At 34.4% G+C, this 16294-nt stretch overlaps 2 protein-coding genes across 2 annotated transcripts; one reads left to right on the top strand and one right to left on the bottom strand.

Annotated features, from left to right (window-relative positions):
* Positions 1-358: 358 nt before the first annotated feature.
* On the top strand, positions 359-5048 carry LOC127700329 (uncharacterized). The gene is made up of 4 exons (XM_052203740.1): positions 359-456; positions 1835-1938; positions 2927-3167; positions 4757-5048. The coding sequence occupies exons 1-4, from the start codon at positions 408-410 to the stop codon at positions 4981-4983; spliced, it is 621 nt and encodes a 206-aa protein (XP_052059700.1). The 5' UTR covers positions 359-407; the 3' UTR covers positions 4984-5048.
* A 5426-nt stretch (positions 5049-10474) lies between these two features.
* LOC127700328 (E3 ubiquitin-protein ligase TRIM56-like) lies at positions 10475-12268 on the bottom strand. The gene has a single exon (XM_052203739.1). The coding sequence runs from the start codon at positions 12263-12265 to the stop codon at positions 10649-10651; it is 1617 nt and encodes a 538-aa protein (XP_052059699.1). The 5' UTR covers positions 12266-12268; the 3' UTR covers positions 10475-10648.
* Between the last annotated feature and the right edge of the window lie 4026 nt (positions 12269-16294).

The following is a 16294-nucleotide window of genomic DNA, read 5'->3' as shown; positions in this document are numbered from 1 at the left end:
ATCCTATCTGTATCATTTACTTCAGATGCAGGTTGCTTTCAATGTGTACATGACTTCAGTCGAGGTTTATATAATAGTTACTAACAATATGGTAAAAGGAGTTGTACTTGGTTTTAGTGTGATAAATTGGACCTTGAGACATTTACCAGACTCACGCGTAAAAAAAATATAGTTATTTTTTTTTTTTATTATTTTCATTTTTAGCATAGATTGAAAATAAAAGCTAAATGTGATTCAGAATATAAACCACAAAGTGAGTGGAAGGGACTATCCCGATATCATCTCTGATTCAGAACTTCCGTCACACATTAGACTATGATGTGTAAATATTTTGCCCTTAGGGTATAAGTTATGTACGACATGTACCGTCTACTTTGTATCAATGACCATTTTAATAAACAACAACCATGTGGATTTGTCTCATTTTAATTTTAGAATATTTTTGTGCCACATTCGGTAAGAATACCTAATGTACTAGTATATAAGATTTATATAATTTCAGAAATTTGTTTTCCAAAAAATAAAGTGCATTTTTTATAAAGTTACTGTTTTTTTTTTCAAAATAAATCCGTAACAAGTCGTTAATTTCTCATTTAATGATGTATTGTAAACTTATTATTCATAATTCGTCTTTTATAGTTCAGCCTAATAACATTATAATTCCATTGTTAGATTGGCAAATTCATATCACAAGTGCAAAAATGCAGTTCTAAAATGCATGGGCTGAATTCAAGATATAAATGTATACAACAAAATGACACCGAAACTTAATTGGACAATAAAATTAAACGACTCAAAGTTCTCAATACACGAAACTTGACGACTTAGAATTGTTTCATGGAAACAGATTAGCAGAAATTGAAAAAAGGGGGGCATTGACAAGCCAACTTTTGGAGCGTTACTTGTAAAAAGTCTATGCATTTATCATATATGTAGCCCCATAGGGGGAGCCCGAGACCCCTGCCCCCTCCTAAAGTCTCTGGTAGTACAGAATATATTAAGAGATAATAAAACTCATTAATGATATCATAATAAAAATAAGGAGATGAGGTATGATTGCCAATGAGATAACTATCCACCAAAGTTCAAATAAAGTGGATGTAAGCAATTATAGGCAACCGTACGGCCTTCAACAATGAGAAAAACACATACCGTATAGTCGGCTATAAAAGGCCCCGACATGAAAGTTAAGAAACAATTCAATTGAGAAAACTAACGGCCTAATTTATAAAAAAAACAAATATGACAGACATAAACCAACGACTACCACTGAACTACAGGCTCCTAGGCACATAAAGAATGTGGCGGGGTTAAACATGTTTGTGAGCGCTCAACCCTCCCCCTAACCTGGGACAGTTTATTTATAATTTGTTTGATTGATTATTGTTTGCTTAACTCAAGATGCAAACATACCATATAAAAATAAGGAGATGAAATATGATTGCCAATGAGACTACTATCCACTCAAGTTCAAATGAAGTGGATATAAGCAATTATAGGCAACCGTACGGCCTTCAACATTGAGAAAAGTGGACTTGCATATTCAGAACGACAAATGCATCGTCAGCACAAGGAAACGTCTGCTCAGCTAAAATTCAATAATCTGCTATTTTAGATATTGTTACTGTCATATATTTTTGTAAATGCAGCCTTCTATTGACACTTAGAAAATTTAATTTAAACGTTGTTCGAATCAAACCAAATATTTATACCTGCATTTCATGTTGATTTTTGGTACTTTTGGCACCGTCAGGCTTACAATATGTTGAAGCAAACACCCCGTACATATTTTGTATTTTCAATATATTCAACGGAAAATATTCTTGTTGTTCAGCTGACTCTACACCAGACATAGCATCAAGACTTCAAAATATTACAGCGGAAGCCGGGACAGACGTTAGGTTTCACTGCACCGTGACAAAAAGAGGAGACTCAAATGTAAGTATGAAAACAAGCTCAACAGAAATTTAAAAAAAAGGAAATATCAGCAATGTGAACAATTAACTGTAAAGTCATATAGACGATTTACCTCAAGAATAAAAAGTACAGGGGAAAGTTCAACAGGACTCCGGGCGTTTAATTCATACAACGTTACACTGCGAGAAAAACACAATTATAGACGTTATAGAAACTAAAAGGATGTATCGTCCTTTACTTTTTCTAACATTTATTTGTCTACTTAATGTGTGAGACAAGCATTATCTCTCTCTCTCTCTCTCTCTCTCTCTCTCTCTCTCTCTCTCTCTCTCTCTCTCTCTCTCTCTCTCTCTCTCAGCCTCAAAGCTAGCATTGTCAGCCTTCAAATTTTATTGTCCATTTCGTATTTTGTTACCCTTTACAAAACATCATGAGTTATCAACGAAAATTTAGACGAGTAGTATAATAAATTTTTATAATAAAACTATCAAGAAGTAAAGTCATAGTTTGTATCATACGAAAAGGCACTAGACAACGTCGAATAAATTATCAAATTATGAGAGAAAAGTGGTTCTTGTAAAATAGAAAAAGTAGTACAGAAACGCAGGCCAATATTCTTATAGGCACCGGAACAAAAAAATTAAACACCACGGAAAATATAAAAAATACTGATATATAAAAAAAAACTCATTGCAACTTTGAGATGACTTTACACATACTAACAACTATCAAAAACTACGTCACCTTTTTAAGGAAGCACAGAAAACGCAAATAAACAAAACTGTCGAATTTTGATAGGCACAAAAGTTTAACGTGCTCTCTGGGGCAGTCAGCTTCAAAGAAAGAAAAAAATAAATTTACAATAAAAAGTAAAAGAAGCAGGGATGCACATTTTTCATTCATCATGTATTGCTCTCAGCACTACTTGTATATGGGATGCTATCTCAAATCAGGAAAAACTTGAAATTGAATACGTTTGAATGTTTAATACTAATTATGTTAATTTCAGATCCAGTGGTGGTTTGTAAGCGGTAAGAAGAGTATTGCTATTGGTTTACAGTTAGGAAAAGGAATATCACATGAAAAATATCATGTTGAGGAAACTTCAAACACAAGCGACATTACTGTCAGTACATTGACCGTTCGTTTTGTACATTTTGGGGATGAAGGAATGTACCGTTGTGTTATAAGAATACCCAGAGTTGCATACCCAGCATGGCCAAAGGAAAATGGTTTTATTCATGTTAAAGGTATGATAAAAAAAAATATGGTTACTGCACAGGTATCAGCCAATGAATTGTGGGATTAATATCAATGCGTCATTTAAAATTAAAAGTTTATCAAAAATAGACTGCCTTACTATCACCAAACTAATCTATTGCCTCACCATGATAAATCAGTAGTTTATAGTCCTCGAGGGCAGAGAGACAGAACATTTAAATTATCAATAAAAGGTGAGTAAATGACGAAATATTACAAGAGGCATCTCAAATGGAATACCACAAACCATAGTTATCAGAGAAGACAATCCTCATTGAGCTAGTATTTTAACCAAATTATCCTATCGTTTTGTTTCTCCCCAAAAAGTATATTCTTAGAGATATTTTAAAACTTATGAACGAAAATTTACTGCAATTTATGTTAAGCGTTTGGGGAAAATTATCCTTTCACTTATATTACGACACAAGTTTTCATGGAACATGTAATGAATTAATCAGAAAAAGTATATTTATATAAACACACATTAAGCTTAAAATAAAGATGAAGAATGTGATATGTCAGATATTTTGGTCATCTTGACACCTTACCTGAATAAACATACACATTTTGTTATAATTATAGCATGGTATGGTATGTTTTAAATTTGATATTAACTACTTGCTATGTCATTTTGACACGTTTTTTTTTCCAACGAGCATAACACGCCGCAATGAGTCATTACTTAATATAGTACCAACTATTTCTCCCAAAGTCCCTCGGATCAGTAACGAATGTTATCGATCTAATTGATAGCTTCAGATTTCTTAGTAAAATTCCGTTTTTCGCTTACTTACTTAAACAGAAAACTTTAAGAACAGCAAATTCAAATAGAAAATTGATTGCAAACAACTGTAATCTAATGAGTATTCAGATCTATCGGAACTCATGTGCTCGTCAAAACATATGAGCATAACGAAATCAGAGACATACATTGTAATAAGTTAAAAACAACGGCAACAGTGATAATAACCATATATCTAAGCTTACGAGATACTCCTTAATGAAATTCTTATTACAAAAATTGTTATATAAACTGTTTTAAATTCGCCACGGTTTGATGGCAATGACACTAGTGAAGAACCTCGCCAGCGTTTTTTTTTCCTTTCTATTTTTTAGGACATCTTAATGTTTTCTTCCTAAATAGAATGTCTAGTTGATGACAGATCTTTGTAAGTCTCTATGTGTGCGTGTGTCGTTGGGTTTCTGTTTCCTTGACCCATAATTATATTCATTTAAACAGACGGTCAAATAACATCAAAATATATTCGAAATTTATGAGAAGGCTTATGAAAATGAAAATAAGTAAACGCTACAAAATTTAAAAAAATTAATATGACAGTAAAAATTCGATAACTACATTACATGTATGTTTCATTAAGAATCCGTAATTTTGATTGGCCTTCGCGCTGCATACAAAATGTGCTTCATGCAACGCTTTTACACTACAATAATATTACCTAAAGAAGCATTCAATTCTTAGGTAGAATAGTTTAGCTTGTATGCTACCGAAAAGCACATTGCGTCCGATGAAAAACTGTTATCCAATTCAATTGTAAATATTGTATTTTTTTATCCACAGAAAATCATAAAATGGCGACAGAGAAAAATGGCTTGGTGTCAACGACTGAGGTAACGAAACAAGGCACGCTGGATATCAAGATAGAAGTTAAACCTACAAATGATGTTAAATCAAGTACAGGTTTATCAGACAAACAAACAGGCCAAAATACGGCATCTTGTTTGTTAAATAGTTATTTTCTTGTTTATGCTTGTTCAATGGTTGTGTTAATTTTGACAATAACTTAGATATGTACTGATTTATTTGTTTTATCTACAAACATCTTCAGATAATATTTATCCCTTCTATGAGATGTAGCTGTGTTATTGCTTTTGAGGTTCTAGTTTGCATGCTCACCTCGAGTGTGGGAGATCGTTGTGTTTAGATACACCCATTAGAGATTTATTCACCAAACCTTGCAGCATTTATGCGAAAGAATAAAGAAGACTATTTTGCTTCGAGTCAGAATAATGAGTTCGGAAGGAACCGACACGTAATATTTTGGACAGTTTGCATTAAGATCTTACTCAACCTGTCTGGTATATTCATATGTCATCTGCGGTAATACTAAAAGTATTTACCGAATGTTAAAATCAATCCATCATCTCATCAAGTTAACTCGATAGAAAAACACTTCGTGATTTGACTAAAAAAAAGTCCACAAATATTACAGATATAAGTGAAGAGAAAATAAAAACAAAACGTTTGAATTAGAGATTAAGGTGTTCCTGTGAATTTAGTTACTGCTTAAACAGTAAAATACACTTATTCATGTTCAGGTATCGTATAATGGCAAAGTTGTAATTTACGTTTTGGGGACGTGTTTTCAACAAACAAACGGCATTCCCATGGGAACCAACTGTGCACCTCTTCTTCCCGACTTTTGCCTCTATTCATATGACTCTTACTTCATTAAGGAACTTCTTAGGAAGAATGAAAAGAAGTTGGCATTATCCTTTAACTTCACTTTCCGATATATCGATGATGTCCTCTCATTAAATAATTCAAAGTTTGGTGACTATGATGAACGCACCTCTCTCATCGAACTTGACATAAAGGATACAACAGATGCAGTTAAATATGCCTCACATCCCAACTTACATCTAGAAGTTAATAATGAGGGCTGAAAACAAAATTTTACGACAAAAGTGATGATTTCAGCTTACCAATTATGAACTTTCCAGTTCTATGTAGCAACATTCCAGCAGCGCCTGCATATGGAGTATATATCTCCCAGTTGAAACGTTATTCCAGGGCTTGCATTTCCTATCATGATTTCCTTGAGAAAGAGTTGCTGCTCACAAGGATTGTATAAAACCAAGAGTTCCAAGTGGTGAAGTTGAATTCATCACTTCGTAAATTTTATGGACGCCATCACGAGTTGCTTGACCGTTATGGAAATATCTGTTTCACAGATGACGACGGATATGTTTCAGTTGTCGTAACCACAACCCCGCCCTCTTTTTTTACCGAATGCGACCTATCGAATTAGACTTATCACCAGGTTAGTATTTACATGAGGAACACGACGGGTGATACATTTAAAACAGGACCTGCTTATCCTTCCGGAGCACCTGAGATTCCCCCGTTTTTTGGTGGGGTTCGTGTTGCTCAGTCTTTAGTTTTCTATGTTGTGTTTTATGTACCGTTGTTGGTCTTTTAGTCTTTTTTTTTTGCCATGGCGTTGTCAGTTTATTTTCGACTCATAAGTTTGAATGTCTTTGGTATCTTTCGCCTCTCTTGTAGATGTCTCTTTACATTTTACCAAATAAACCATCGTTACAAGTAACTTTTCCTAGTCTAAAACCAGAACGATGGTGAAAGTTTGGAATAATACAAATTTTAGACACATCTGGATCGATAAAAATCTCATTGCTTGATTGATAATTGATAGTAGTGTAACTTTCAACAGCAAATGTTCCATGCATATCCAGGATGATAACATGTTAATGGGAAACGGATTTATGGATTTTTTACATAGATCAACACAATGCATCGAATCTTAACGGGTTAGTTGACAAGGTAAAACTCCACAGGAAGATACGCAAACCCATTCAGACCTGCTGACCACGAGTTGACCAGTTTTTATCGGTCTTATATCTCTTACTCCTGAATGTCGTGTTTTTGGCGGAAAAACAGTCAATCCAAATCTTAAAGTCATTGGTTTTTGCCTTACCCAGCGATCGAACCCACGACATCGGACTCCAGGCAGGCACGCTAACAGACAATTTTAAAATCAGAAAATTACAACCTGAAGCTCCTACTGGTTTTACCCTCTGGTTTTCTTTTCCCTTTCGATAAATAATATTTCGGTGATAAGTCATAAACGAGGAAAGAAGGACGGGAATGTGTTTACTTTACGTGGAAATAATCCGTAATTATTTGGTACACAGCGATCATTCAAGTCATGATAGCGACCGTAAATCTGCCTAAAAAATGACTTTAAATTTATCTTTAAGAACTCATGGATCTTTAGTTTCTTTGGGAACATTAATTCGCAATCATTGAAATTCCTATAGGAAACACAAACTTAGAATATCATTATAATTGATGGAAACATATTTCTCTAATGCATACCCGATTTATATTTTGCCCGACCGTTTGATTATTGTTTTATACTAGTAATCAACGTGTGGTTCTTTTGATCTGAGTTCTTCATTGGTAAAAATTTAATTGTAACGTCAAATGTTCTATGGTGTATGCATCTTTTGTCCATAGTGTTTGACTTTTTCAACCTGTATTTTTTATTGTACATTTTTTTTTAGACAAAAGTAGCTTACCCATGTTCAAATCTCAGAAATTCAGTAAGGATAACCATGATATCTTCTACACTTAAAAAGTCTTAAAAAAGTGTTTATAATAAATAACACATTCCCACGGAAAGTCGGCAAGGTCATCAATAGATATAAGAAGATGTGGTATGAGTGCCAATGAGACAACTCTCCATCCAAGTCAAAATTTATAAAAGTAAACCATTATAGGTCACAGTATGGTCTTCAACACGGAGCCTTGGCTCACACCGAACAGTAAGCTATAAAGGGCCCCAAAAAATTACTAGTGTAAAACCATTCAAACGGGAAAACCAACGATCTAATTTATATAAAAAACGAGAAACGAGAAACACTTATGAACCACATCAACAAACGACAACTACTGAACATCAGATTCCTAATCAAGTTTATTTTGTGTAAAGCTATCTATGAAATTAAAACCTGTAAACCTATCAATTATAGAATTCAAACCATTTCTATCGTTTAATGCTTCCTCAATCAGGAAAAAATTAAGTTTCTCCTACATAATCCATATGAAATAACTGTGATTTCATTAATTTCAATGTATTTTCAAGAAAAAAACAAGGTCCGTGACCCCCAGTTTTTATAATGAAATTTGAAAGTACATTGACCAGAAGTCTTTACTCGCGTAGTGGTATTAACCATAAAAACTGTAAAGAACTGCTTGATAATTTTAAATCTCGATCTTTCTCTGAAATTATTTCATTCAAAACCTTTGGATTTTTCACTGAACCCTTTATACCACTATTCTCCATGTAAAATTGAAAAATCGTCTAAAAGAAATAATCCACAATGCTTTTCAGTATAAAAATGGTAGCATACGCTATAAATTTATTGCTTTGGGATACCATACGAAATTATTTTTTCAACAAATTGTCGGCATTCCCATGGGAACGAACTGTGCGCCTCTCCTTGCCAACATCTTCTTAATTTCATATATACTCAAAATGATTTTTTAAGAATTGTAGTACATTTATTTTGAAAGGAAATTTTTCAATTACTAATAAAGATATTCACTCAAAACGTGTTTGATTGAGAAAAGGGCATTCAATTCCTTCGAGATTGATGAATAAAGGTCAATTTATCACAATTAGAGTTACTTCCGGTGCCATTAAAGTTAGTACCGTGTATGACCACCTCTCGCTGCTAAAACTGCTTCGTATCTCCTCGACGACATGGATGCTATCAATGTTCTAATGTTGGTGCGTGGAATTGCTCGCCATTGCTGTTGCAACTTTTGTCGGAGTTGATCAAGGGTCTGTCACTCTGAGGCGGGGGTTGACGCTGGCGTACACGTTTATCAAGTTGGTCCCATAGGTGCTCAAAAAGATTCAAATCCGGTGATTTGAAAGGTCAAGGTAGCACATTGATGTTATTCTGCTCAAGGTAGTCCATTGTTAAACGCACTGTGTGAGGACACACGAGGAAGCAAAAAAAAATCATGCGCCGGTAGACACGAGTTCTTCCATCACATTTCTGAAGCATAAAACGGACTCATCACTAAACCAGAGTCTGCGCCAGTTGCGGAATATCCAGCCCCTCAATCTGTTGGACCATCGGACTCTATTCCGTCTGTGTACTGTGTAACGCCCTCCTGGGTCTAATGCCATGTTGTAGCAGTCGATTGCAGACTATTTGTGAGCTGATTCTTCTCAATCCTGGTCTCCCAACTGCAGTGTCTGTTGCGGTAACGGTTTGATTCTGGAGATGAAATAGCCGGTTGTAGCGATCTGGTCAAGGAGTCGTTAGGCGAGGTCGTCCACTCCTCGGGAGGTCCTTAGTACAGCCAGTCTGCTGGTATTTGTTCTACAGTCGCGAAATTGTGCTCTGGTTAACATTTTCAGTTCTTGCTACTTTTTTTTGGGATACTCCAGCCTGAAGGCAACCGATGACGATATTTCGAATAGCAGAGTCCAACCTTGGCATGGCAGCGTTTTAACGCTGTGATGAATTAAATCTTCAAACTTGGTCCTTATATGCGCAAAAGTGTAACAGTTGAGTTGACCACAAAATTCTAGTGAAAAACGTTAACAAAATTTGGCGGCGAAAGAGGTCACATGCACTTTTAGCGAGTCGCAAATTTCATGTGGCAGATAGCCAAATCAAAAGAACGGGCACTTGAAAAGACTTACCTGTAAAAATTCTAAAATGCAATTGACCGTTTCATTTTACTTTGTAAAAAATATATTTTGCAGTTTGAATAATTCATCCGAGCTATGCGTGTCTTGTCTTTTTTTTTAACAGTTTATGAGTCAGAGTTCCATCAGACACTTGTAAAAGAAGCCAGATCATTTAATTTCAGATATATTGACAATGTTCTTTCCTTTAACAATCCAAACTTTTCTGATTTGGATTCCATTAATATATCTTTTAGAACTAGAAATTAAAAGAACAACAGACACGGCTTCCTCCGCCTCAATTTTAGACTCATGCTTTCAATTCTTTTGACCACTTCAGCCATATTAATTTTCAAACCCTTTTCAGCTGAACCAAATCACTACTTTACTTTTAAATTCATGACTTAAATTTTGTGTTTCAGTGTAATTTCAACCCCGCCCTACAATGCTTACTTGCTATTTGAGGCATAAAACATGAACAAATAAATTTGGAAGGGGTATGAACAAAAATTGCAAGTAATACACTGTCTGTCGACACAAGGGACTATGTCTGTACATTGAAAATCTAAGGACGATAACTTTGTTCCAGAACCACATAATGGAATTGTATGTGACTGTTATACAAGTGAGAGGTTTAGCAAGCTATAAAACCAGGTTTAACACAGCATTTTCTACATAACAAAATGCCTATACCAAGTCAGGTACAAGGCAGTTGTTTTCCACTCGTTTGGTGTGTTTGCGCTTTTGATTTTGCCATTTATAAAGTTTTAGAAAATCTATCGTCGTAAATTTAGACACATCAGCTACCTTAAATCACACATGATTAAACATTATACTTTGATCCGTTTTTATTCTACTTGTAGTTTTATGTGTGTAGAAAGCGTTGAACATTATCAACAAAAGGCGGCTATACACTATGTTATATTCAGCGTCATATCACACATTGAAAAAAAAACCATTACATTTCTTTTAAGAATAATAAAGTTTCTGAGTAAAGATTACATTTACAGAAGAATTCTAAACAAAAAACCAGGAATTTGACCTCCAGTGGTAGATGTCCCATTGTTATCAAATTGAGATTTTTCAAACGTAAAACGTACACCGTTGCTGTCTACTTCAGTTGTCCCATTTCTGCCAGAATAACATTGTGGACCTGTCATCACTACAATAGCATGGTACTTTTTATTAGCTAATAGTTTAACGGGTTTCAGAAAATGGACCTTGACATGTTTGTTCTCGGCTAATTTACTGTCAATTGTATCCGACACTACAACCAGATCTTGATCTGAATCATCTTTAACAAAAGCAGTCAGGTTACATGTTGATGCGCCATCTTTACATACAAAAGATAGAATTCCGCACAGTTCAATTTCTTTAGACACTCGAAAACATATAGCATCGTTGTCTCCATTAACATCCCAACAAGATGCATTTAACATTAAACGATTACAACTATATATCTCTGACAATTTTGTGGATCCTGTTCTTGTAACAGTTTTTGTCTTATCCATCGAAATTTTGCATGAACTTTCTGTTCTTACAAGCAAATCAGAAATATTTTCATTTTGAAAAGAAAGTTTATAATCAACGATTTCGTCAGCTTTACTTTGTATAATTTTCTTATGTTCCTCTAGATGTCGCTTTAATCTCTTGACTTCTACCATGACTTGAACATCGGATGCCTTACTCGTGCATGCGTCAAGAATTTGTTTCTCGTTTTCTATATTTTTCTTTTTATTTGTAAAGATCAATTTAATCATATCAATATTTTCTTTTGCCTCATCGTATATTTTCAAAAGTTCTGTCTCTCTTCGAACTTTGAGATCATTTATCTTAGAAACAAGCTCACTGAAAACATTATCAAGTTTCTTTTTCTGACCCCTATACTGACTTTCTAACTTGTCCATAGCAGACTGGCGATCTTTAATTAAGTCTTTAATATCATCTTCTACTTTTTCGAGCTGGGTTCTCAAATCCTTTACCTTCTCTGCTCCGTTGTAATCTCGAGCAGCATCCTCTATAGATAGAACTTTTTCACACTTGCGATGATAGATCGATACACACATCGAACAACAGGGAATCTCGTGATCGACACAATAAAGCTCAAGGTCTTTTCCCTTATGTTCAGAACATTTGTTTCTAAAAGATTTTAATAAATGAATGTCTGATGTAAGCTGTTCAATTGGATTGATTTCATGGTCCGCTGTATATTTGTTCGCCTTGTGATGTTTGCAACAGTTATCACACAACAAATCAGAGCAATCAAAACATATGAAGATGGCATCCGATTTATTTTCCATTCGTTCACATACCATGCACTGTTTTTGCGGACTTTCCACCTTTTCCCTCTGTAATAACCCAGCAATGAGAAAATTTAGCGGTAATGCTTTAGCCCATTCCTCAGAAGAATAGTTTTCATTCGGTGAAGTTACATTGGTCCTACATACCGGACAATGAATACTTTGCGTATGTCTTTTCTCAAATTTGGAAGATATATACGTCTGAATGCAACGTTCGCAAAATGTATGTAAGCATGGTAAATACTTTGGAATGTTAAATTTCTCCAGACAAATCCCACATGTAGTTATATCAACGACATGACTCTCAATCGATGTCGCCATTTTAACGCCCACATGAAAAAGGAAGTAATATACATTTACTAGTATATATCTATAGATAATTATTATCTTTGTTTACCTCTTAAAAATTGATATATATAGCGGCTTGTGCTGTTGACTTGTTAAACTGACATCACGTATGTCATTGTTCAATGGGGGATAGAAAACTTTTTCGAAATTCTCGCAACGATTTCAACAAATTTGGAACAAAATAATTTCTTCTTTTTATCTTAAATATCAATAGTTCAAAGAAGGAGTTTACAGGGATACACAATCAATCGTTGATCAAATCACATCAATTTCCCTTTGATAATCAAATTCGTTTGAATACTTGTCAAGTCTTTTGCTCAAAACAGACTGGATTTGTTCCCATAAACTAACAACTGTGATTGGACACTGTACATCAACTGGCCTAAAGTGTGTAATAAGATTTTGTGAGGGAATTCAATGTTTGATTTACCATGGTTCACATAAACGACAAACCCACTGACTTAATTGCCGATCAAATTGATTTTTTTACAGATTTTCTTTAATGATTTTGCTATTCATCCGTGTATGTGTTAATAAATTGACGCTCCAGGAATGCGAATGTTTTTGTATAAAGTGAATAATTTTTGGTTTACTTTTGGTTACCAGGCTATTAATTACCTCTGGTGTTGTAGTCCACCAGCAGTGGCATTGGTCTAGTGTTACTGATACAAAGCTACAAGATACTGAAGTTCTATGCACCATTTGGACATTTCACATAATTCAAATTTCTCCTGCTCAAAAAGGCAAATACCGGTATAGTATACAAAAGCCAATATATTTGGTCACAATTTGTTTTATAGAAGATCTCAATGATGATCCATATATACCATCCAACAACTTCATAATTAAGTTACCATTTACTGTTAATTCAGAAATTATTGCGAGGTTTTTATTAATGCGAATAATGCGACTCCTTGAGTATCGCAAAAATGAAAACTATTCTGATAGCTGTTATGTATGTATATCTGTATAAAGCTTTTCCTAAAATCGCAACAATTAAACTCGCATTTTTGTTCTTACTTGAAAAATCGCAATAATAAACGCACGCAATAATTTCTGAATTTACAGTACTGTCAAAAGATTGTTGAATTAACTAGACATCATTGAGATAGGAGTCATCTCTGTGGGCCCCGCTGTAAATAACGTGTGGTAAAAAATTTGTATGAATAAGCTGATATGAAGCACTTTTTTAAGTCATATAGAGCGGACACAATTTGTTAGAAACAGACGGACCGACAGACAGACGAACGGACCTTTGACCTAGGAAGTTGTTCATACATTATGACACACCCTCTAGTGTTGATTAATATACATGTCAAGTATAAACTTTGAAACCATAACGGTTCTCATGATATAGAGCGGACTTGATCTGTACCATAGGACATGGGGTTGTCAACTGAAACCAGTTTTTGACCTTGACCTTTGACCTAAGAAGTTGCACATACATTATGACACACCCTCTAGTGTTGGTTAATATACATATCAAGTATAAAGTATGAAATTACAACGGTTCTCTAGATAGAAAGCAGACACAATTTGTTACGGAGAACAAACAGACTGATCACTATAGGGTGACCCACCACTAGGCGGGGCCCTATTAATTTCACTCTAACATGGTCATTTCTAAAAATTATTTTGTATTAGTTTATAAGAATATCAATACTCCTCTGCATTGCAGTGCTGTTTTGAAGAACGGGCTTCAGTGCCTTCAAATAATTTTAAAATGCAAGATTCTCTTCACTTGTCCTTAGATGGATTTGGCTATTGTTTTATGTTCTTGTTGGTCGAATAGCTCTTCAACTGTTTCAGTTCTAATACAGCCCTAGCTTTAGAATGTTTGTCTTTGAGCGTTCCAGAAGGTAAATCCAGAAAAGCGATTCAGGAATTTATCAAGTGTTATTTTCAAAATTTTTTTTGGTGGTTAAAAAGAAACCAACCAATATGAGTGTATATGGCAGTTTAGAAAATTTGCAACCAAGCGACATTTTTAATCACTGAAGCCAGATTTATAGCAATATTTCTTTTTGGTAAAGGGTTTATCAATACTTTTGGTAGGTTACTAAATATACAGATATGAATTCCAAAATGCACAAATTTACAGTTAACATTAACTAGATACCTACCATTTTGATCATTTAATGGTTCCACGGATAAGAAACCATACAAAAATATCATTAAATAAGTGGGGAATGTGTCCGTGGGACACAGATGAGGCCCCCGCTTGCATATGTTATATAGGCCCATAACTCAAGAACGGTAAAAGTAATGCTACCCAAATTCGTACTAGATCTGAGTTTTGTAGTAATAAACATTGTGTATGTTTCATAACATTCAGTTGAGGCAAACTTAAGTTAGTGGGCAGAAATGTAAAATTCAGCAATTTTTCCATTTGTAAAGGGGCATAACACTAGAACTATAAAAGTGACACCACCAAATTCAAACTTGATCTATGTTTTGTGGTAATAAGCAATGTGTATAAGATTCATAACATTTGGTTGAGGCTAACTTAAGTTAGAGAACGGAAACCAATTTCGGGATGTACGGACGGATAGAAGGACAATGGTAAAACTTAATGCCACCTCTGCTTCTTCCGGGCACAAAAAAGTTTCATGGTGCAATCAGTTGTAGGTTTTAACAAAATACTATGTGTTGTGATAGGACTTCAGAAATACAAGTGTTTTAGTCTATAAAGAATAAATGTGGATAGTGTCCACATGTGGACACAGATGATGCCCCCGCTTGCATATCATATAGTTATAAAGAGACTTAACTGAAGAACGGTAAAAGTGACGCTACCCAAATTTGAACTTGATCTGAGTTTTGTGGTAATAAGCATTGTGTGTAAGTCTCATAACATTTGGTTGAGGCTAACTTAAGTAGAGAACAGAAACTAAAAATTCAGCAATTTTTCTATTTGTAAACACCCATAACTCTAGAACAGTTGTGTATAAGTTTTACAACATTTGGTTGAGACAAACTAAAAAATTCAGCAATTTTTATGTTTATAAAGGGACATAACTCTAGAATGGTAAAAGTGTTGCCACCTAATTTCGTACTTAATCTGTATTATGTAGTAATAAGCATTGTGTAAAAGTTTCATAACATTTGGTTGAGGCAAACTCAAGTTAGAGAACTGAAACAAAAAAATTGTACTTGATCCTTACTGAGTTTTGTGGTAATGAATATTGTGTATAGGTTTCATAATGTTTGGCTGGGGAAAACTTCAGTTACAGAATGGAAACTAAAAAAATTTGCAATCTTTCTATTTATAAAGGGGCATAACTCAATAATGGTTAAAGTGACACTACCCAAATTCAACTTGATCTGTGTTTTATCAGTGGAAGTCAATATTAAACATTGCATTGTATAAAGCATTGATTTTAGTTGATCCAACTATAATCATGGTCAAAGGAAGATAACTCCAATTTTAAAAATATATTATATAAACTTGATATTTAGAAGAAAATAAAAATTTTGCAATTTTTCCTTTTATAAAGGGGCATAACTCTAGATCCGTTAAAGTGACACCACCAAAATTCAAACTTGATCTGTGTTTTGTGGTAATAAGCATTGTGTATAAGTTTCATAACATTTGGTTGAGGCAAACTTAAGTTAGAGAACGGAAACTAAAAATTTTGCAATATTTCCTTTTATAAAGGGGCATAACTCTAGATCGGTTAAAGTGACGCCACCAAAATTCAAACTTGATCTGTGTTTTGTGGTAATAAGCATTGTGTTTAAGTTTCATAACATTTGGCTGAGGCAAACTGAAGTTAGAGAACGGAAACCAATTTCGGGACGTACGGACGGACGTACGTACAGACGGACAAGGGTAAAACTTAATGCCCCCTCCGCTACGGCGGGGGCATAAAAAAAGACATGGTGCTGCAAAACAAATTTAACTTTCTATAAATGCCTATTTGTACCAAGTTTAGAGTATGACATTTAATTACAAATTCTTCTATGAATGTCTCAAATTGGTCAGTCAGTCTTGTATTATGG

This window comes from Mytilus californianus, unplaced genomic scaffold, assembly GCF_021869535.1.
Source record: "Mytilus californianus isolate M0D057914Y unplaced genomic scaffold, xbMytCali1.0.p SCAF_5, whole genome shotgun sequence".
NCBI lineage: Eukaryota > Metazoa > Mollusca > Bivalvia > Mytilida > Mytilidae > Mytilus > Mytilus californianus.
Note: the sequence above shows the minus strand (reverse complement) of the source record. Positions and strands in the feature narration are given on the sequence as shown.

Coding starts and splice junctions, on each gene's coding strand:
- LOC127700328 (XM_052203739.1), bottom strand. CDS start 12,265: ATGGCGACATCGATTGAGAGTCATGTCGTTGATATAACTACATGTGGG.
- LOC127700329 (XM_052203740.1), top strand. CDS start 408: ATGTGGATTTGTCTCATTTTAATTTTAGAATATTTTTGTGCCACATTC. Junction 457..1,834: donor ATATTTTTGTGCCACATTCG/GTAAGAATACCT, acceptor CTTGTTGTTCAG/CTGACTCTACACCAGACATA. Junction 3,168..4,756: donor TGGTTTTATTCATGTTAAAG/GTATGATAAAAA, acceptor TTTTATCCACAG/AAAATCATAAAATGGCGACA.